This window comes from Macaca fascicularis, chromosome X (genome assembly GCF_037993035.2).
Source record: "Macaca fascicularis isolate 582-1 chromosome X, T2T-MFA8v1.1".
In the NCBI taxonomy this organism is placed as follows: Eukaryota; Metazoa; Chordata; class Mammalia; order Primates; family Cercopithecidae; genus Macaca; species Macaca fascicularis.
The window spans coordinates 43,783,986-43,807,507 of NC_088395.1; the positions used below are offsets into that span (position 1 = coordinate 43,783,986).

At 40.9% G+C, this 23,522-nt stretch overlaps 1 protein-coding gene across 2 annotated transcripts in view; it reads left to right on the forward strand.

Annotated features, from left to right (window-relative positions):
* The window catches only part of MAOA (monoamine oxidase A), a 132,013-nt gene extending 108,842 nt beyond the window's left edge, over positions 1-23,171 (forward strand). For both annotated transcript variants that reach the window (XM_045383825.3, XM_045383824.3), the window contains 10 exons: positions 3,625-3,766; positions 7,248-7,397; positions 7,701-7,860; positions 8,709-8,805; positions 12,556-12,609; positions 17,021-17,078; positions 18,288-18,385; positions 20,155-20,266; positions 20,470-20,532; positions 20,731-23,171. In XM_045383825.3, the coding sequence (XP_045239760.1) occupies positions 3,625-3,766; positions 7,248-7,397; positions 7,701-7,860; positions 8,709-8,805; positions 12,556-12,609; positions 17,021-17,078; positions 18,288-18,385; positions 20,155-20,266; positions 20,470-20,532; positions 20,731-20,877 (1,081 nt within the window). In that variant the 3' untranslated portion in view covers positions 20,878-23,171. The remainder of the gene's footprint in view (positions 1-3,624; positions 3,767-7,247; positions 7,398-7,700; positions 7,861-8,708; positions 8,806-12,555; positions 12,610-17,020; positions 17,079-18,287; positions 18,386-20,154; positions 20,267-20,469; positions 20,533-20,730) is intronic.
* Positions 23,172-23,522: the final 351 nt, after the last annotated feature.

The window sequence follows — 23,522 nt, forward strand, 5'->3', positions numbered from 1 at the left end:
TTTGATTCTTCTCTCTTTCTTTATTAGTCTTGCTAGCGGTCTATCTATTTTGTTGATCTTTTCAAAAAACCAGCTCTTGGATTCATTGATTTTTTTGAAGGGTTTTTTTTTTTTTTTTAAATCTCTATCTTCTTCAGTTCTGCTGTGATCTTAGTTATTTCTTGTCTTCTGCTAGCTTTTGAATTTGTTTGCTCTTGCTTCTCTAGTTCTTTTAATTGTGATATTAGGGTGTCGATTTTAGATCTTTCCAGCTTTCTCTTTTGGGCATTTAGTGCTATAAATTTTCCTCTATACACTGCTTTAAATGTGTCCCAGAGATTCTGGTGCATTGTGTCTTTGTTCTCATTCGTTTCAAAGAACAACTTTATTTCTGTCTTCATTTCGTTAATTCTCAGTAGTCATTCAGGAGCAGGTTGTTCAGTTTCCGTGTAGTTGTGCAGTTTTGAGTGAGTTTCTTCATCCTGAGTTCTAATTTGATTGTACTGTGGTCTGAGAGACAGTTTGTTGTGATTTCTGTTCTTTTACATTTGCTGAGGAGTTCTAATTATGTGGTCATTTTAGAATAAGTGTGATGTGGTGCTGAGAAGAATGTATACTCTGTTGATTTGGGGTGGAGAGTTCTGTAGATGTCTGTTAGGTCCACTTGGTCCAGAGCTGAGTTCAAGTCCTGAATATCCTTGTTAATTTTTGTCTCGTTGATCTAATATTGACAGTGGAGTATTAAAGTCTCCCACTGTTGTTGTGTGGGAGTGTAAGTCTCTTTGTAGGTCTCTAAGAACTTTCTTTATGAACGTGGGTGCTCCTGTATTGGGTGCATGTATATTTAGGATAGTTAGCTCTTCTTGTTGCATTGATCCCTTTACAATTATGTAATGCCCTTCTTTGTCTCTTTTGACCTTTGTTGGTTTAAAGTCTGTTTTATCAGAGACTAAGACTGCAACCCCTGCTTTTTTTCTTGCTTTCCATCTGGTTGGTAAATGTTCCTCCATCCCTTTATTTTGAACCTATGTGTGTCTTTGCGTGCGAGATGGGTCTCCTGAATACAGCACACCGATGGGTCTTGACTCTTTAGCCAGTTTGCTAGTCTGTGTCTTTCAATTGGGGCGTTTAACCCATTTACATTTCAGGTTGATATTGTTATGTGTGAATTTGATCCTATCATTCTGATGCTAACTGGTTATTTTGCCCGCTAGTTGATGTAGTTTCTTCATAGTGTCAATGGTCTTTACAATTTGGCATGTTTTTGCAGTGGCTGGTACCAGTTGTTCCTTTCCATAATTAGTGCTTCCTTCAGGAGCTCTGGCAAGGCAGGCCTGGTGGTAACAAAATCTCTCAGCATTTGCTTGTCTGTAAAGGATTTTATTTCTCCTTCAGTCATGAAACTTAGTTTGGCTGGATATGAAATTCCGGGTTGAAAATTCTTTTCTTTAAATGTTGAATATTGGCCCCCAGTCTCTTCTGGCTTGTAGGGTTTCTGCTGGGAGATCTGCTGTTAGTCTGATGGGCTTCCCTTTGTGGGTAACCTGACCTTTCTGTCTGACTGCACTTAACATTTTTTCCTTCATTTCAACCTTGATGAATCTGATGATTATATGTGTTGGGGTTGCTCTTTTTGAGGAATATCTTTGTGGTGTTCTCTGTATTTCCTGAATTTGAATGTTGGCCTGCCTTGCTAGGTTAGGGAAGTTCTCCTGGATAATATCCTGAAGAATGTTTTCCAACTTGGTTCCATTCTCCCCGTCAATTTCAGGTATACCAGTCAAACATAAATTTGGTCTTTTCACATAGTCCCATATTTCTTGGAGGCTTTGTTCGTTTCTTTTCACTCTTTTTTCTCTAATCTTGTCTTCTTGCTTTATTTCATTAAGTTGATCTTCAATTACTGACATCCTTTCTTCTGCTTGATCAGTTCAGCTGTTGAAACTTGTGTCTGCTTCACGAAGTTCTCGTGGTGCGTTTTTCAGCTCCATCAGGTCATTTATGTTCTTCCCTACACTGGTTATTCTAGTTAGCAATTCGTCTAACCTGTTTTCAAGCCTCTTAGCTTCCTTGCATTGGGTTAGAACCTGCTCCTTTAGCTCGGAGGAGTTTGTTATCACCCACCTTCTGAAGCCTACTTCTGTCAATTTGTCAAACTCATTCTCCATCCAGTTTTGTTCCCTTGCTGGTGAGGAGTTGTGATCCTTTGCAAGAGAAGAGGCGTTTTGGTTTTTGGAATTTTTTATCCTTTCTCCACTGGTTTCTCCCCACCTTTGTGGTTTTATCTACCTTTGGTCTTTGATGTTGGTGACCTACAGATGGGGTTTCTGTATGGATGTCCTTTTTGTTGATGTTGATGCTATTCCTTTCTGCTTGTTAGTTTTCCTTCTAACAGGCCCCTCAGCTGCAAGTCTGTTGGAGTTTGCTGGAGGTCCACTCCAGACCCTGTTTGTTGGGGTTTCACCAGCAGAGGCTGCAGAACAGCAACTATTGCTGCCTGGTCCTTCCTCTGGAAGGATCAAGGGGGCACCCACCAGATGCCAGCCAGAGCTCTCCTGTATGAGGTGTCTGTCGTCCCCTGCTGGGAGGTGTCTCCTAGTCAGGCTACACAGGGGTCAGGGACCCACTTGAGGAGGCAGTCTGTCCATTATCAGAGCTCAAACGCTGTGCTGGGAGAACCACTGCTCTCTTCAGAGCTGTCAGGCAGGGACATTTAAGTCTGCTGAAGCTGCACCCACAGCTGCCCCTTCCCCCTGGTGCTCTGTCCCAGGGAGATGGGGATTTTATCTATAAGTCCCTGACTGGGGCTGCTGCCTCTTGTTCAGAGATGCCCTGCCCACAGAGGTGGAATCTAGAGTGGCAGTAGACCTTGCTGAACTGTGGTGGGGTCCATCCAGTTCAAACTTCCCCTTGGCTTTGTTTACACTGTCAGCATAAAACTGCCTACTCAAGCCTCAGCAATGGCGGACGCCCCTCCCCACACCAAGCTTGAGCATCCCAGGTTGATCTCAGGCTGCTGCAATAGCAGCGAGGATTTCAAGCCAGTGGATATTAGCTTGCTGGGCTCCGTGGGTGTGGGACCCACTGAGCCAGGCACCGGAGGGAATCTCCAAGTCTACCGGTTGCGAAGACTGTAGGAAAAGCACAGTATCTGCGCAGGAGTGTACCGTTCTTTCTGGTACTGTCTCTCAGGGCTTCCCTTGGCTAGGAAAGGGAAATTCCCGACCCCTTGCACTTCCCGGGTGAGGTGACGCCCCTCCCTGCTTCAGCCCGCCCTCCGTGGGCTGCACCCACTGCCCAACAAGTCCCAATGAGATGAACCAGGTACCTCAGTTGGAAACACAGAAATCACCCACCTTCTGCGTGAATCTCACTGGGAGCTGCAAACCAGAGCTGTTTCTATTCGGCCATCTTGCTGGACCCTCCGCTCATTTTCAACTCATAATTTCTTAAGCAGGAGAAAACGTTAGTTTCTCTAAGAGTTAAAGAATGCATTCCTTCAGAAATTGAATCCTTGAGGGTGTTTTTTTTTTTCAATTGCAGTAGAAAAACTTCCTGAACACACTAAATAGTGTTGTAAAAACATTACGTTATCTGACTCCTATACATATTGATAACTGATTTCCACTTTTGTTCTGTAAACAGGACTGCTAGGCGGTTTGCTACTCTTTTTGTGAATATCAATGTGACCTCTGAGCCTCACGAAGTGTCTGCCCTATGGTTCTTGTGGTATGTGAAGCAGTGTGGGGGCACCACTAGGATATTCTCTGTCACCAATGGCGGCCAGGTATGGTGTGTATGTGTCTGTTCTGAAACAAGAGCTTCATCTGTGATTTTGCTTTCTCCCAGGGCAGTGTCTTTAATAATTGCTTCAGTATTTTGAAACATGAATAATTAGCAGCGTGAAATTATCTCAAAAAATTTTCTGAAAAAAATAATTTCTCATTTCCTTTTGTCACTCCTGAAAAGGAGTTCACAGATAAAGAATGTTTCATTTTGAATTAATTAGGTTTTGAGAATTAAGTTGCTTCCTTTTGGTGGCAGGTAAAATTAGGCTGTTTATGTAGGAGAAGCTAAATTCCTAAAATAATTTCCAAAATTCTAGAAATTGTACAATTATTGTACTTAAAATCATCTCTGTTCCAGATACCAGGTTTCTGTCCCATCTGTTTATCAGATTTATTCTTTTATGTTAACTGTTACAGAATGGAAGTGACTGTTCTTCCTTCTAATTCACACAAGTGATTATGGCCACTCTTGCAATAGTAAATTCTGCCTTTTGGATTCTTAGTTTTTGCTACCCACTTGAATTTGCCCAGTTTCCATATCATTTCCTTTATTAATAAGTAGACTTATTTGGTTCATTGGCTGGACACATGGCGAAGCCAGAATCCTAATTCCCCAGACTCTGAGATTCTCTGCTTCAACCCTTTCTGTTATCCAAAGAGAATGGGTATCTCTGTTCTATAAATGTTGTGCTTGGATGGTATGAGGTTTAATTAGTAGCAGTTTACTTCTAACTTAGGTTCTCTGAGTTCCCGAATTCTGAGTGCACAGTACAAGGTATAGAGTCTTTCTCTACCAAATGAATTATTCCTCTCCTGAGGAGGTCACCGGAAATCCCCAAGTTCTTGTGACACCAAGAGTCATTGCCCATTTGACCCTTAGCTTTGACAAACGCAGGACAGTTGCATTTTTTAAGTGTCTTTACTTACAGGCAGAAATGCCAGATTACTCCTTTTAGCCAGTATTTTACTTTCTGAGGTATTTTGATTCATATTTGATATTTGTGTCCTTCATTCAGAGGAGCCAGGATACTTCTAGCCAAATTCTACATGACCTTTTGGAAAATATGGTTCAGATGATTAATCTCAAACCATGATCACAATATTTTTCTAAAGAACTTAGGCTTATCCTATAATTTAATTCAACAAATACTAGACCTGGAGGGGTGGACAGTGAACAAGACAGAAACAGTTCATGGTCTTTCCACCACATTAAAACTCAAAATAACTCTTAGAAAACAGACCAGATTGGTCCGGGTTTCTTGAAGAAAGACGAATCATGAATTTAGGTCTGAACCACTATGGGAATTTTTTTCCTTTTTTTAAATTAATTTTTGAGACAGAGTCTCACTTTGTTGCCTAGGCTGGTCTCCAACTCCTGGGCTGAAGCAGTCCTTCCGCCTCAGCCTCTCAAAGTGCTAGGATCACAGGCATGAGCCACCATGCCTAGCCAGGAATATATATTTTTTTTAATATTTTGATTAATTTTATTCATTTTACCATTTTTTGTTTTTGGAATCAAAGGATGTATATCATGTCCTTCTTTTCACATTAAGACTAAACAATCTACTAGGCTGGGTAAGTAACCATGATTTGTTCAGCGTTGTATCTAAAAAGAGTCTCAGGAGTCATTGTCATCTTGTAAAAAAGATATGGAATGATAAATTTACCTCTTCTTTTGCCTTGCTGATTTTTACTGTGACATTAAGGTAGTAATTCCAAACCTTTCTGTTACCACAGGCTATTTTTTCCATTTTTTCTTCTAGAAATCACTGTTTATACAATTTTATTTATTCTTTTTTTTTTAAATTTATTTATTATACTTTAAGTTGTAGGGTACATGTGCCTAACGTGCAGGTTTGTTACATATGTATACTTGTGCCATGTTGGTGTGCTGCACCCATCAACTCGTCATTTACATCAGGTATAACTCCCAATGCAATCCCTCCCCCCACCAGGAATATTTTTTATGAAGAACTTTGGTATTGTCATTAAAACAGTAGCCAGTTACAAAAGTGCAAAAATCACTGCATGGCTGCTTATGCAGTTTTCTGGAGAAGCGTGATTGAGGAATCTGTTAAGTGGTGGGCTGTGCACTTCTAACCATTTAAAGAATCTTCTGGCCAGGTGCGGTGGCTCACACCTGTAATCCCAGCACTTTGGGAGGCCAAGGCGGGTGGATCACCTGAGGTCAGGAGTTTGAGACCAGCCTGGCTAACATGATGAAACCCCATTTCTGCTAAAAATACAAAAAATTAGCCAGGCGTCATGGCACGCGCCTGTAATCCCAGCTACTCGGGAGGCTGAGGCAAGAGAATCACTTGAATCCAGGAGACGGAGGTTGCAGTGAACCGAGATCGTGCCATTGCACTCAGCTTGGGCAACAAGAGTGAAACTCCATCTCAAGAAAAAAAAAAAAAAGAATTTTCTATAATAGGCTAAAAATATCCTTCTGGTTCTTACCAAAAGCATTGTGTTAAGGAGTTACCTTCTTAAATTAAGCTGGAAACATTTCCATGGTGATCATAGCAGAAGGCAGGGGGTAGAGCACTTCTGGTCTTATAAGGGCCGCTCAAGAGAACTATTTAACAATATCTAAAGGAACAAGCAGATGCTTAGCCTTCACCCTCTGCCTCCACCTTGAAACTTACAGATAGTTTTGCAAAAAGTTACTCAAGATCTGATATTCCGATTCTTTTTATTTTTGAGATGGAGTCTAGTTCTGTCACTCATGCTGGAGTGCAGTGGCGCAATCTTGGCTCACTGCAACCTCCGCCTCCTGGGTTCAAGTGGTTCTCCTCCCTCAGCCTCCCGAATAGCTGGGATTACAGGCATGTGCCACCACGCCTGGCTAGTTTTTGTATTTTTAGTAGAGATGGGATTTCACCATGTTAGCCAGACTGGTCTTGAACTCCTGACCCCAGATGAGCCACTGCACCTGGCCCTTCTTCCCATTCTTAGAACATCATTTGGTGGTGACTAGTAGGACATGACTATCCCTAAAAGCACCCTGTAACTTTTTCTATAATATGGCACCATCTGCATCCTTACCTGCCTGGATAACCTCAGCCCAGAACTACAGGAATCAAAGGAAATTAGAAACCTCATCCTCTGGAGTAAGCACAGTGCCCGCCCCTTCCCAGGGCTCCCTCCACACCCTGCACTCTTGGGCATTTGAAGCCCACAAACTCGCTGATATTCCCACTTGGTCAGGGCAGCATTGGCATAGTGGAACATTTCTTCTGGTTCTGTGATTTTTATAAACTTTAATGGCTTTTCTTTGCTGGAAGCTGTGCAGGGAATGATCATTGAATTGTCTTGGCCAACTCTGCCTCTGTCCTAATGAATTCTTCTGAGAGTTAAGTGTGCAGATATTGGAGGTGTGGCCTGTGACTTTCTGGAGGTTTTCTAATCAGTAGCCAATAGGATTTTCCTTCCTTGGGCTTTCATAATGTTTCCTGTCCTACCTACCTCCCCCTGTAGGAACGGAAGTTTGTAGGTGGATCTGGTCAAGTGAGCGAACGGATAATGGACCTCCTCGGAGACAAAGTGAAGCTGAACCAACCTGTCACTCATGTTGACCAGTCAAGTGACAACATCATCATAGAGACATTGAACCATGAACATTATGAGGTAACTCGGTTGAGTCAAAAGGAGCATATAGTAAATAGGCCTTGTGTCTTTTGCAGCTTCTAACCAGATACAATTCAAGCAGTAGCATAATTAATGCTGACATGTTTCCGCCTCAGTCTTCCAAATTACCAGCCTTGGTTGACCGACCTTGATCTGTTTTGTTGCCTTACAGTTGCCTCATTGTCTCATTTTGTATGTTTTTACTGCTCAATGTTGTTTAGAAGTGATAAAGATGATTTTTCATGCCTGCTACAAAGACTGCAGCTCACATTTGAGGTAATATTTTGCTTGTGTGTGTCTTAGTGCAAATACGTAATTAATGCGATCCCTCCGACCTTGACGGCCAAGATTCACTTCAGACCAGAGCTTCCAGCAGAGAGAAACCAGCTAATTCAGCGTCTTCCAATGGGAGCTATCATTAAGTGCATGATGTATTACAAGGAGGCCTTCTGGAAGAAGAAGGGTAGGCTGCTATTATTCATGTTTAAACTATTATATGAAGAAATCACACTGTTTTAGGATTATTGAACAGAAGGTATTGAATAGAAACAAAGTATTTTCAAATTGGTAGAAAAAGGGTTAGAAATCTTGGTCTGTCAATTTCCTCATATCCTTGGCCACACATGATGACCCCAAGAGCACTTGTTGGCAATGAGAGGGAAGAAGGAGATCACATCAGTCATAAGGCCACCATTGCCCTGGCTCCTGGCATCTGTCCTGCTTCTTACTTTTTATGAGCAGAGTGAGGTCAGCAGGCACCATCGAAAGAGCACTGCATTGAAGTTACACATTCCAGGACTTCGCTTGCTTGCTAGCATCAGACTGTAGGTGTAAAGTGGTGACAGTAATACCTACCACTAAGGTGTTGTGAGAATTAAATGAGGTGGGATCTTGGACTTAGAAAGCATCCCAGATATGGTGGCTATTGTTGATAAGCATTCTGGTTATACTCGTCAGATTCCCTCCTGCCACTTCTTCCCTGGATTGGGTCATTCCCTCCAGCGCAGCCCTTCTCTTTCCTCATGTATGCTAGGAGCCAGGGTCATCTGACCATTTTTGTCATGCATTGGTTGGTCATAAGCCCTTTAGTTAAAGGTGATGGAGATGGGTCATTTTCTGTCTGTGGGTGAATAGACATCTTTATATATTCAGTGTGTGTATTTAACAAGGCATAGCATCTAGGATTGGGGCCAAGACCAAGAGTTTAAGATTTGCCTTCCTCTTAAAAAATAGTTTATATATATTTATGTGTGTATGGGTGTCTCTGATGAGCTTGGTCTCGATCTCCCATTGATTTTTCTCCTGGTTAAGATTACTGTGGCTGCATGATCATTGAAGATGAAGATGCTCCAATTTCAATAACCTTGGATGACACCAAGCCGGATGGATCACTGCCTGCCATCATGGGGTAAGTTAGAGCTGGCTGTTCTACATTTTCCAAATTGTGTTGATGTATTGGTGTGGATGCTGTTAAAGTATATTGCTCTGGAATTAAGCTCAAGCAATGATGAATAATGCTATCAAAATATGTAATGTATTAAAATATTGCAGTAATGTTTTGTGTGTAGCACAAGAATACTGGGAAACTTTACTAAAATTGACACCATTTTGAACTTGTACCCATGTATGTCTTTCTCTCACACAAAGCTTACATGTTGAGGACAGAGTGAAAAAAAGCAGCTAGACAGACAGTATGGTAGCCACCCCTGCCTACAGGCAGAATGTCCACAGCCATTCTGAAATGAGAACTAACCACTTTATTCTATCAAAAAATTCTAAATGGAGGGGTTCTCGGTTTTATCCTTTTCTCCATTCCAGATATCTGCTACATAGCAAATGTTAGTTGTCACCCTAAGATATAAGATAGCTGACCAATTAGGAGGCACAGTTCAGAGTTGAGCCAGGCCTTGATTGGATGGCATGGCAGTTTTTCTGGTGGGTCACTCTAGTTATCCTTCACCAGTGGTGCTTCACTTAACCTCCGAAGTGTGCAGATGTTCCAGGATCTGGTTCTGTGTAGGGAAAATGAGAGCTCTTCCCTTCTCTTCCCATTCCGGCACACAGCTGCCCTACTCGATGGGGGTTAGGGGGTCCCGAGAAGGAAGTGGGGTCTCCACAAAGGAATTGCTAAGGAGTTCCACAGCCTCCCTGTTGCCTGCCTTTTGGCCTCCTCAAAAACTATGCAAATAAAAGGCGATCTGTTCTGCCACTCCGTAACAAAAGAACATAGCTTCAGTAGCAATCAAGTGACTTTTAAAGGGGAGACCAGTGGTCTCCCCTTTACCCCTGGGAAATGCATACCTCTTGCTCAAAGGGAAAGGTGAACTCATGCACATCATGTCATTGAAGGAAAATTACAAAGGCAAAAGGAGCAGACCCACATCCCAGGGAACTTAGAAAGCAGGTTGTGCTGCTGGGTTACTAATGAGACATTTTATAACCACCTCTCTCACTGTAACATATAAGAACACCAGCCTCCCTGAGAAAGGCAGGTGCTTACAACATAATGACCGTTGGAATAACACATCCTCTTCATCTCTAACCCCAATGGGCAGAAAAGGATATAGGTTGTTTGGGTAGTTTGACATCATCTTCTATATGCCAGAGAAAAGCAGGAGGTTCAGGTACAGGTTTCAGGAGAATGTCAGTGAAGACCAATCCAACTGTGAATGGAAGAGCATTGATGTTTTTCTTGCCCTAGGAGTTAGATATAGTGATGTCTTCTGCCATTTTGGGCTTTCTTTCTTTCTTTTTTTTTTTTTGAAAGTAGAACTCAATATTTTGATGATTTTACTTAAGATAAATAGTATAAAAGGAAAATGTTAAACAGTTGTGTTCTGTGGACAGCGGGGCTAAAACAAATATAAAATAATAATAATTGGTTATAGAGAACCAAGTATAGAAGATGAGAGTTTCCTTGGAAACTGAGGAATAGCAAAATGATCTGTTTCTTGGCGATGTGGTGTTAAAAATTAAAGCTACCATTTATTGAGCGCTGGTTGTGGGTGCAAGTTTTTATGTGTACAATGCTTTTGGGCTTTCTTCAGCATTATTATTAACTAGGTTATTCAGGGCTCAAATAACTGACCCGCTGTTAATGGAGTTATTTAGGCAATTCTTAGAAAGTGATATTCTAATTTCTTTCATCTTGACACTTGCCTCCACCCTGCTCTTTGCTCATGGCCATAGCCACGAAAACCTTGAAGACAGGGGTGGTAATTGCCCAGCACTGTGTTTCTAATAACCTTTTGGAAACTAGAAAGGACGTTGTACTTTAGAACTGTGAAACATTTCCAACACAAAGCCAGCATGTTTAATTTCCTCAATAAAACACCAAAGTAAGTTAAAGCTTATTTATCCATAGTTGGAATTAGATCAAAGAGATTATTTCATTCATGACTTGAGATTTGGCAGAAATAACCAACACTAACTGCCCTTTGGGAAGGGAACTGTAAAAAGTATACAAGACGAGTTGACTAAAAATGTTTTCAGATAAATCATTTAATCTTTTATCAGATATTGATGATTAAAAAATACTATATACATCTAAACATACTGATTCTTACATAAACCCAAAATCTAACTAAAATAATCAATAACAAGCTGTAACTTAAGGCGTTAAATCATGCAAAATTATGACTATATTCCATAAAGTTCAATAGTTCAGATTTCCTAAATAGTCCACAGCTTTCTCTGAAATGCTATTCTCTGCATTAACATACGTTTTTGCTTCTCAGAGTGATCTCAAATAACAGCTCTAAAGGAACTGCCAATCCAATTTGAGGAACACTTTAATTTGGGGGTAGGGAGAGGAGGAAATACCTGTTTTTTGCACTGATCTATCTGTCCTTTTGGTCTTGAATAAAAGAAATACACATTTAAAAATTTTTTAATGGAAAAATAATTTCATTGTCCTTTAGATCATTTGGATTTTTTAAAGCTTTCTTTGTTTTTTGTTTTTTTTGTTTTTTTTTATTGAGACAGAGTCTCACTCTGCCGCCCAGGCTGGAGTGCAGTGGTGCGATCTCCGCTCATTGCAAGCTCTGCCTTCTGGGTTCACACCATGCTCCTGTCTCAGTCTCCCAAGTAGCCGGGACTACAGGCACCCACCACCACGCCCCGCTAATTTTTTGTATTTTTAGTAGAGACGGGGTTTCACTGTGTTTGCCACGATGGTCTCGATCTCCTGACCTCGTGATCCACCCGTCTCGGCCTCCCAAAGTGCTGGGATTACAGGCATGAGCCACAGCGCCCAGCCGAACGCTTTCTAATAATAGTATAACTAAGGACTTCATGTCACAATTCAATTCTTTTAAATATACATGCAGTTAGTAATATCAGTATAATAAATAGAATCTATTTGATTAAAGGGGAGCAGGCAGGTTATAACTGAGTTTTATTGAGTTACTTTATTTGGGGACTATATCAGGTCAGTTTCCAGGGAAGCTGACACAGAGCTGGAGATTTGGGTGCTGGAGGTTTATTGGGAAGTGCTCTGGGGATGACTACCTATGGCGGAAGGATTAAGCAGAACTTGAGCTCCAGTGTTGTCCCAACAAAGGCCTCCCCCATTCCCTTGGAAGTTCTGGAGCTGGGTGGCCCTTCAGAGTTGTCTTCAACTGCATCTAGGTCAGGACAACTCTGGGGAGGGGTGAGACCTTGAGCAAGGCATTCTCTGCTGTCCCGTCCAATTACTGGGGAAGATTTCAGCTGTGAGCTGAGTGATGATTGCCTGGTCCCAAAGGGAGGCCTGGGGGGCCCACCGTGGCCTCCACTACAGACACATGTTTATATTTGTTTTTCCAGCTTCGATAACGTATTTGGCAGAAGGCAACAGTCATTACCAGAATAATCATTTAGCACAACATTAATTCATTCAACATTTGATTTTCTACTATATGCCAAAAATCATGTTAAACTTTAGAAGTAAAATATTGAATAGGAGGTCACTGGTCATGTAGGGAATCACAGCCTAGCAGGGGTTTTGGACACACAGGCAGACTAAAGACAACATGGCATTTGCCCTAGTAGAGGAGGAGAGTCTGAGAGAGTTCATTTAATGCTGAATAGCTACAGGTTAAGAATACTTCAAAAAGAAAGGGCAGCTCTTAAGATAAACAGCTGTAACCTGATCATTCAATGTAACCTCTCTCTCCAGCTTCATTCTTGCCCGGAAAGCTGATCGACTTGCTAAACTACATAAGGAAATAAGGTAAGAGATTTATAACTGAAAAATAGATGAAAAAGTTAGCTTTGTATTGTGATTTTGCACTGACACTAGTAGAATAACATGAGGAAAAACACAATACTTCACAAATATTCTCAAAATTCCAACAAACCAACCTTTTGTATTTTGCTATAGCCCTCTTGACCTAGCCCTTGCCCATGTGCATATATTAATTTTACACGTTTGTGTTTATTTTACAATGGTTAAGAGGTAGGATTTCCCTGTGAGATGGATGGAGAAAATAATAGAAAATATTAGCTGTGAAAAAAGCTATAAAAACCGAATCCCAATCCCCTTTCAAGGCCATAATCCTTTTCTAAGATTCTCTGACATGGACTTTCTAAAAAGTGTATTTTAACTTGTAGCAACTTGTGTACATGAAAGTATTCACTACTGATTATCTGGTACACAGTTCTGGTGTTCCCTTATCTGAAAGTTTCCTAATATAAAATTTATTTTAGGACAGTGGCTTTTTGTTTTGTTTCTTTCTCCCTTTCTCTTTCTGTCATGGTATATTTGTTTTGTTTTGTTTTGGAATCCTTTGTTCAATTAAAATCTTACCTGGAGAGATTAGCCTTTTAACATCAGAGTTATTTGGCTGTTGGAGGGATGCCTCTGGGTAGCCCTAAAACCTCTGCTAGCTTTTAAAGAGGTCCAATACATACACAAAAATACAGACTTTTCTCTGAATGTAATTAAAAAAATTAAACAGCTAACCCATTAGCAGCCCTTGCTTTGAGAGTTACTCTGATGACTTTAGAAGTGGGGGAAAGGCTGCAGAATGAGTTCCTACATGTGCACACGGATTTGTTTATTTGAACAACCGTGAGATTCAACAATCTCATGGTTTGCATGTAAGCTTTACATGGAAGAAACTCCCAGCTTCAATCCCTGTCAGGTTCTTCTCTGTTCACTGTAAGTGGTAAATGGTTGAATCTCAACAACCATGGGATTCAAACAACCATGAGATTGTCGAATCTCATGGTTGTTAAAAATTAACTCTACTCACTCAGTAGAGGAGGGATTTGGGGTCCAGTGATAGGGAATGATTTGTTCAAGGCTCCATAGCTAGTGTCTTAGTGCATTTGTGATACTGTAACAAATGCTTGAAACTGGGTAATTTATAAAGAATAGAAACTTATTTCTCACAGTTCTAGAGGCTGGGAAGTCCAAGATTATGATGCCAACAGATTCAATTCAGTATTTGGTGAGAGCCTGTTCCATAGGTAGCACTTTCTCACATGGCAGAAAAGGCAGAAGGAGGAAGGACAAAAAGGGATGAAGGTGGTGTCCTCACTTGGAGGAAGGCAGAAGGGCAGAAAGGGCCTAGCTAGTTCCCTCCAGCCCGTTTATAACGGCACTAATCTATTCATAAGGGCAGAATCTTCCTGATTTCATCATTTCCCCAAAGACCCCACCTCATAATACCATCATCTTGGAGGTTAAGTTCCAACATTTAAATTTTGGAGGGACACATACATTCAAATCATCGCAGCTAGCTTGTGACAAAGTCTGGAGTAGCATATAACGCATACTTTTTAATTACACCACACTAAGCTGACATTTTCTTTTGGATTTCCTGCTTTCCCTCCTTATTAATAGTAAAATAAATACCAGCCTGTAGGTAGACATTTGGTTATGATTCCACACAGTGGCTGAACTCAAAAGTTCTTGTAAGGCAAAACCCTTACTGAATATGTCATTGACAAAAACAGTGGTTCCCAGATCTGACTGCATCAAAATATCCCAAACGATGTTTGGAAAATATGTTTTTATAAGACTTATATATTGTGATTGAGTAGATTTGAGGTGGGGCCTGCCTATTTGTATATTTCAACAAGGCTTTCAGGTGATTATGACAAGCAACCAGATTTAGAAACCAGTGAATAAGTTCAACAAGATGATTTGCACAGTGGCCTCTTTTGGCCATCACTTAGGTTGTGTTATTTTTAGAACCAAATTAATCAATCAGTGCATTGTTTTAACATCCTTGCCTTACATATCTTTTCCAAATTTTTTAATTTTAAAGGGAAGAAGGGAAAAGGAAAGATAATTTCCTGTGTTTGTATGAACTCATCCTTGGCTCTTCTAATAATATGAAATACAGTAAATAATGACTTATAACTATTATAATTGTTTTTAACATTCATGAATGAAAACTAACTACAGTGGAGGTTGATTGGATTTCAGGTTTCACTCTGCTTTAATAAAAATTTTATTACACATCCAGAAAGTAAGTTAAGCAGGCCTGGCGCAGTGGCTCACACCTATGATCCCAACACTTTGGGAGGCTGAGGCAGGCAGATTGCTTGAGTGTAGAAGTTGGAGACCAGCCTGGGCAACATAGAGAAACCCTGTCTCCACAAAAAATAGAAAAATTAGCCGGGCATGGTGATATGTATCTGTAGTCCCAGCAATTCGGGAGGCTGAGGCGAGAGGATCACCTGAGTCCAGGGAGGTTGAGGCTGCAGTGAGCCATAACCATGCCACTGCATTCCAGTTTAGGTGACAGAGTGAGACCCTATCTCAGAAATAATAATAATAGTAATAAGTTAAGTACTGTTGAGCTTTTTTAGAATGATCATTGCCGATACTTTCATTTTCTAATTAACTCAAAATGTCTGAATTATTGCTTGTAACACCCTTGTGAAGTAGATGTTAGAATCAGTCATCTCTTCATAGACTAGGCAAAGAGGGTACCATAGTAGGCTGAGGATGGATTTTGACTGAACAAATATTTCCTGAGCACCTGCTATGGGCAGATTACTCAGAAGCGTAGAGCCTTACCCTGCTATTAATTAGCTGAGCAAAATCAAACAAATCTCTGCAGTTCCCTGAGCCTCGGTTTCCTCATCTCTGAAATAAGGGGCTTGAATCAGGCTGAGAGAGACAGACAGGCAGACAGTAGTCTTGAGACTTCTTCCCATTATTCCTTTCCTTTATGACTTTTTATGTATAATGTGAGCGGCTCTTTGAAGGAAGCCAGACTTTCTCTGACTGTCCTGAAATTTAACTATCCACCTAAATATCCATCTAATGTTGCATGACATCATCTCAGGAGTGGCATTTGTCTCTCCCTTAAAACCTTCCATGGAAAATGGTGACAATAAGCAGAGTTTATAATCCGCCTCCTCCTCCTGACTTTATACCTATGAGGTGAATGTTCTGGAAGTTATATAAATGGTATAAGTGTGAGGATTTAGATAAATTTGTAAGGTTACACTTTATCCCACATTATTCAGAGAAATTGGGGGCATGTCTTTAAAATATTTTCTAATGTAATTGGCAACATAAAATTGTATATTTCTAAATCTCGATTTCTTTATTACCAGGAAGCTTGAGCTCCCCCCGCCCTGCATAATTTTGTCTCTTCAGCTTTTAATACTTGTCTTATAGATTTGACTCAAACCTTTTGCCACATTTTTAAACAAATATTTTTCCAGTTGCTTGTTATCCCTTAACAAATATTTTAGAGCATTTTCAAATGTTTAAACTATATTAAAACTATAAAAGGTAAATAGGAAAAGTATATAACTGGATCAGTGTGAACCTATGCAAACAAATCCAGAAATAAAACCATTAATTTCTAAAACAGGTGATTTTAGTAAATTAGACCTTTTAAAAAAATTCACCATGAGTAGTTGTGAGTTAAAATGTATTTCATTTCAAAAAGAGTTTATATAAGTACAACCACTAATTTTTTCAGACATGAAAATACCATGTTCTGGGCTAGTCATTTAGATAATGAATTATGAGAACAACGAAAGGCTGTGTTTGAGGTAACATTAGCATATTGTGCCCATCCCTCAGATACACTTTGAAATACTGTGGTCCACAGATCATTCTATCAAGTGACAAATTCCTAGACTGAAATGACTGTAGATACTTTCTCTATAGCATATCTTATGTTATGCTTAAAAGATTAAATGAGCTTTATATGTTTGTAGGTAATTAAAACACAAGTATAGGATAGTTGAAAGACACCATCACTTATACTATAGACTTGTAAAAGGGATCATTTTAGAATTCTACATATTCCAGAAAAGTTATATAGAATCAGTTCCTAGGACTGGCTAAACTTAATTGAATCCATTTTTCCCATTTTTATCTCAAGCAGATATCATATTAGGTAGTGAAAGAGGCAAAAATGTAAAAAAGAAAAGAATAATTCCATTGAATCCTCAAATTAAATGACTATAGAGGCATCGAAAGTTAATTTGAGCGCAGGGATTCATGGAACTGCTCATTTGTGCAGTTACAGAAGGCCATGGATTTTAATTTTTCTGTAATAAATCTGGTTGATACCAAGAGCTCTAGAACTCACTGGATTTATTCTATACCCATCAGTTACTCCTTCCCTAATTTTTTTTTTTTTTTTTTTGGCTCTGTTTTATAGGAAGAAGAAAATCTGTGAGCTCTATGCCAAAGTGTTGGGATCCCAAGAAGCTTTACATGTAAGAAACTCCCAGCTTTAATCCCTAGCAAGTTCTTCTCTGTTCATTATAAGTAGTAAAGCAAAGTAGATTCTGATTTTCTGACAGTCTTATGAAGAGTGTATAAAGCGATATGCTTAACTTGGAGGATAAACTTCAGCAGTCACAAAAGGTCATTAAAAGCTGGTGTTAGGTGCATGTAATTTCTGACACAGCAACTCCTTTGGGCTGTTTAAATGTTCACTAGATAACTGGCAGCCAATTGTAATGAGAGCCTAGAGCTGCAGGGATCATGTCAAGAATGGGTGAGATGGGTTGCCAGAACAGTCCTGTCCTCAGTCAGTGTCACTTACCTGCTGCACAATTAAATTCCAGATATGTCATCATTTGTTGGCGAAGGCAAAGTAGTATGGTACTTGACAAGATGGACTGAATCTAGAGTCTCTTCCCAGGTCAAAGTCATACTAATTTATTTTTCCATGTGTGAACTCAATTCACAACTCATTTAGGAATATCAGTGCTTTCAATCCACCACTGAAAGCAATTAGGAGAATGAAATTACATCTTTTTGGAAAAAATACCAATAGCTGGGGGCTCTTTCAGGGGGTTGCCTCTAAACTGTTCAAATAATAAAACTTTGTGAATGTGCCAGGGAAATTAGAGAAGGTTCTCTCATGTCCCCTAGGAAACATTTTTCATCTGAATTGCCCCTTTTTAGTGGAATTCCCATCATTCATGTTTCCAGCTTAGAGAAGGGGTTGGGAAAAAAGTCTTTCTTAGACATTTGTTTGTCTTCTGCCTCCTCCTTCCCACCCTTTTCTTAGCAATAATGCCTGGTAGATGGGGAAGTAAAGTCTGTTATTAGAGACTCCAGAGATTTGAGCAGACCTTTCCACAAGCTGAATTGTTGATGGGGTTTCCTATAGACTTAGCTCCAAAGACTTCAGAATCTGCATGGATGGATGGATACCCCTCTCTCCCAGATACTGGAATACTTCCATGTCTTCCCTAATCAAGAAAATGGGAAGAGCAAAGGATACATGTTTTGCCACATGGTCCTTCACAAAAGGCCATTACTTGGTACTCTCATGTTTCCCCTTGAGTGAGTTAGAAAAACAGGATCTTCTTTATTTTCTTAATGTAAACTTTTTGTTAAAGCAACGATATTGTTGACTTGCAGCATTTCAGCTTTGTTTTCTCTTTTGCATTTTCTTCCCCACTGAACTGCAGCCAGTACACTATGAAGAGAAGAACTGGTGTGAGGAGCAGTACTCTGGGGGCTGCTACACGGCGTACTTCCCTCCTGGGATCATGACTCAATATGGAAGGTATTACACAAGCACTACGCCAATTAATCCAAGACCTGTGCCAAATTTAAAAGGAAAAGCAGAGTTCAATGGGAATTCTAGAAATAGTTGTCAAAATCCCCATTTCTCATGTCCCAGATCATACTTGTATATTTCTGGATGTCCATAGAAAAATAAAGATGTCATTACATAGAACAATAGCTGTCAGCATATAGAACAACAGCAGAACAGTGGGGAGGATTTCAGATGTGAACAGTGCTTGTGAGAATGAAGCAAGCTGCAGTGTCCTCCAAGGGGCCTTCGTGAGCTCAACTTGACATTTTAGTCTCACATGACTGCCTTAGGCTCCTTGGCGCCAGTCAACACAGAACAACATTGGACGTTGTTTATCCAACACGTCTGTCTTGCCAACAGAGCATCTGCAGACAGTTCTCTTCAGGGGAAGAGTCCTCACTGTATACAGTTGAGGTGTGAGGAAATGACATCCACGTGGGGTGGGGAAGTCCACCTTGACCTAGAAGCCCCTTGCCCCATGGAAGCCATTATCTCTATGCTTCATAGGCATAGTGTCCAGTAACTTGCTCAGTTATAAGACTTGCTCAGTTACGAGAGACACCACACTCAGGGAAGCCCAAAGTGATAGCCTCCTACCAGGTATTTACAATTCATTTAGAGTCCTCCCAGCCTGGATGCAGTTTACTAATGTGGGGGCGGGAGGGGAGGCACTTTTAGCATAAGTGGTGCTGCCTCCATACATGGCATTACACCTTCATCTGGTTTCCAGAGAGACAGAGCTAGAATGTTAATACAAGGTCACATTTGTCCACTGAAAAGGAAGAAGTATTTATTAACCTTTTCGTTACAGGAGGTTTTGGTCTGTTTTTGGTTTTTTTTTTTTTTTTTTCTTCTTAAGTGATTCAAATCGCCTTTGTTTAACAATAGCAGGATCGATGAACTGGATTAGTTCTGGCATCAAAGTAGAAGTCTAGAAGACAAGACTAAGATAAGGAATAGATGAAGCCCAGGGTTCTGGAATTGGAAAAAGGAGTGCCAGCGGGTTGAGATGAAGGCCATCAGGGTGGGGGGCAGGACGTGCAGCTTGGGAGAGTTCATGAAACTAGCTGTGGACATGGCAGGAGTCAAAGCCAAGAAAGTTGGAGGGGACAGCTGTCCATTCAGTCCAGCCCTTCTTTGTAAGAGGAGACCCATTTCCTTGCCCTCAGCCAGTCCCTAGAGAAGCTCAGAGAAGCTAACTGTACAGAGGTTGTTTTCTTAAAGAGACACACCCATATAATGTCTCAGGTCTCTCCTTTGCCAGAAATGACAGTTAACGTCCCTGTCTTCCCACTTGCCACTGTAGTTCCTCCTGACACACTGGGAGTGCCTGCAAAGCTGGATCTGTGGCTGTTCTCAAGAAGAGTGCACCCTCCCCCGAGAAAGCCAGGAGAGGGAGAAGAATGGACTGCCAACAGGAAACATAGCAAAGAAATCTGATTTGGGGATTGAATACATGTCCTTATATTCCAGCTCTGGCTGGCTTGGCAAAGGTCAACATCCCCTTTAATGATTGATGATCTGATGGCCTGATTCTCCCTGGCTTGAAAGTTCAGATCCTCTACGCAGACCCAGAAAACAAAAAGTGACTCTTCACCTTGGGCTAAGTCATATGGGTGTTTTTTAAACAGTCCGAATTTCTGTGCCTTCTGCAGACTAAATGAGGGCAGTGCTTGGCTCGTTTACCCTGCCCACCTTCCCGAGTAACTCTGTGTAACCTCTTGGTTCCCTTGAAGGGTGATTCGTCAACCCGTGGGCAGGATTTTCTTCGCGGGTACAGAGACTGCCACAAAGTGGAGCGGCTACATGGAAGGGGCAGTTGAGGCTGGAGAACGAGCAGCTAGGGAGGTAAGCAGGAAAGCCCAGGCTCTCTCCCTCCTGAGTCACGGCAACGTTTTTGGCATCTGGTCTTGCTAGTTCTTGACACTGATAGAATCTGTATGTCCATTTCTCTGCCCCTCACTCATGGGGCTCATCTGTGGCTAGCAGGGCCTTGAATCTGTAGAAACTCTACAGCCTCTTTTCATAATACCATGGTCACTTTCTTTCAGGTCTTAAATGGTCTCGGGAAGGTGAACGAGAAAGACATCTGGGTACAAGAACCTGAATCAAAGGTCAGTTTGGTGGCTCTGGGCACTCTCTCTCCTTAGACCCATCATGGAACATAAAACTCACATCTCCCTTCTTCTAGCCTCTGATTTAATTATAGATGCAACTATCCCAGGGGTCTCCATGCATGGATCTTGCAGCTGTGTTTTGTTCCTCCATGTCAGCATGAGTTTTTTGCTCATGATCTGTGTTCCTTCATCTAGGACGTTCCAGCGGTAGAAATCACTCACACCTTCTGGGAGAGGAACCTGCCTTCTGTTTCTGGCCTGCTGAAGATCATTGGATTTTCCACATCAGTAACTGCCCTGGGATTCGTGGTGTACAAATACAAGCTCCTGCCACGGTCTTGAAGTTTTATTCCTATGCTCTCTACTCATTGATTTTCAATATCACCAAAGGAAAATATTGACAAATTTAAAGGCTGTGTCACTGGGCCATTTTTAAGTGTACTGGATTTAACTACCTTTGGCTTAGTTCCAATCATTGTTAAAGTAAAAACAATTCAACGAATCGCCTAATTAATTTCAGTAAGATCAAGCTCCATCTTCTTTGTCTGTGTAAACCAACTCATGTGAATTGATAGAATAAAACCTTGTGATCACTTTCTGAGATTCAAAAAGTTAAAGGTGATGTGCTCATCAGAAACAATTTCTGTGTCTTGTTTTTATTCCCGTCAATGCAAAATACCTGATGATTTCAGAAACAAAGCATTTGACTTTCTCTCTGTGGAGGTGGAGTAGGTGAAGGCCCAGCCTGCGACTGTCCTTTTTCTTCCCTTAGGCAATGGTGAAGTGTCATTACAGAGCCTAGAGGCTCCCAGCCTCCTGGAGGAAGCAGCCTCCACTTTGGATCAGGAAATAGTAAAGCAAAGCCGTGTTGGGAGTAAGTGGCATGCAGACCCTCAGAACAGAATGGGGACATCTTGTAAGCTGCTGCCTCAGGAATCTCCTGACCACTTCTAATTCCTCCGACTTTTCTAGACATCTAGTCTCAGTGCTAGCTTATTTGTATTTTTCCTCTTTCACTTCTTATGGAGGAGAGTGTTTAACTGAGTTAGAATGTTGAGACTGACTTGCTGTGACTTGCGTGCAGCTTTCCAGTTGAGCAGAGGAAAATAGTGGCAGGACTGTCCCCTGGGAGGGCTCCCCGCTTAGCTCTGTGTGGGACCAACTGCAATTGGCATCTTCTCTTCCCCCTGGAAGGCAGCTAGACACCGATGGATCCTTGTCAGTTGTAACATTCTATTTCAACTTCGGGAAAGCAGCAGTTTTCTTTTTTTTTTTTTTTTTCCTATGACCACAGAATTAGACATACCTCTCAACTTACATATGTCTTCAACATGGTTACCTCTGCATAAATATTAGCATAGCATGCCAATTTCTCTTGAGTACTGAAATACACATGAGAAATTTGACTGTTATTTGTTGAGACTATCAAACAGAAAAGAAATTAGGGCTCTAATTTCCTTAAAGCAAGCTCGCTTTAAGGAAGCAAAATTGAGTCATTTTATATGTGAAGACTAAGTTCTCTATCTTAGGAGTAATGTCGGCCCAGAAGGGTGCCCACTTCTTGTTTTCCCATTTTAAAAACTCAGATTTTAAAAGCCCTTTCCAAAGGTTTCAGCCGTAAAATGCTTCTTTTTTTAAATGTATCAACATATTTTTATTTAAGGAGAATTAACAATGGCCAGGGGAAGCCAGCCAACCCAGTTTATTATATCATTAACCTTATAAATTCAAACCGAAGTTGCTGGACCCCGGTGTGAGGGCATACATCTGCCAAAGTTTTGCCTATCCTAAGAGCTGGATTTTTCTACTGCTCTTTGTCTTGCAGTTTAGCTAATTTAGGAGTTTTGAGAATGTATTGGATATGCTCCAGTACATACGGAGTTGCCGCATATAATATCAAACTGCTTTGAGAAATCTCGTCCCTAATCTATTGCAGTTGTTTCTATTAACTTACTGATTAACTCAGTCCTGACACACCTTTTGGGAAATGCTGACTTAAACTCCTTAACTGGCAACAGTTGGAACAGTAATCAGTTTGTTAACATATTTAAAGTCTTGAATATTGAAGAACTCATAAGTATGTGATTTACCCTTTTCAATTTTTTGGCAAACCATTTAATTTATTCTAATTAGATTAACCCTGTTAATCTACGGATTGGATATCAAAATGAATGCCAGTCCAGATGTGCCTAGACACGAAATTGGAGCTGAGGACTCTCACCCCATATGCGAGTTCATCCAGTACGAAGATACCATAAGCCTTTTCTCTGAACCAGAGAAATGAAAGTCAGTTTAAGAGGCTGATACATCTTGGCCCTGTTAAGGCATCCACTTCACAGCCGTGAAGGCTGAGTCAGCCCCACTCCATAGGTAGGCCAAGAATTAGATTTTAAACCTTCATCTGTCTGTCCCAGTTAACTGTTAAATAAGGCCTTATCCTCCACTGAAGAGTATAGATTGAAGGATTGTGAACTATGTTTAGTCTGGTTGTGAAATTGGTGCCTAATGTTCCATGTCTGAAGTTTGCCCCAGTGCTACATGTTGGAGTAGACCTATGCGTGTGCTTTGCCATTGAAGTAAGATTTTGCCTGTATGGTACTGTTTTGTTTGTTAATAAAGTGCACTGCCACCCCCGATACAGACTCGACTCCTGTATTGAGTTGATAGCTCTATGCGGAAAGTTCAATGGCTTCTTATAGCAAGAGGTCACAATGAGGCATTGTCCATGGAGGATAGGCTTAGGAAATCGTTTGGTATCGACTGCAAATTCTCAAAGTTGAGTTTGACTCTCATGTGTTATTGAGGTTTTCTGGGAACTGATTAAATGCTGAAATACTGTAGCCTGCCTGACTGGGCCACAGATGTGGATTCTGGTCCAAGTTTTCTCACCTAATTAGCTTATGATACCTTGAGCAAGTCACTTTGGTTCTCTCGGTCTCCACATCTGGAAAAGGTTGGGTTGCATTAGATGGCTTCTAAGCATTCTT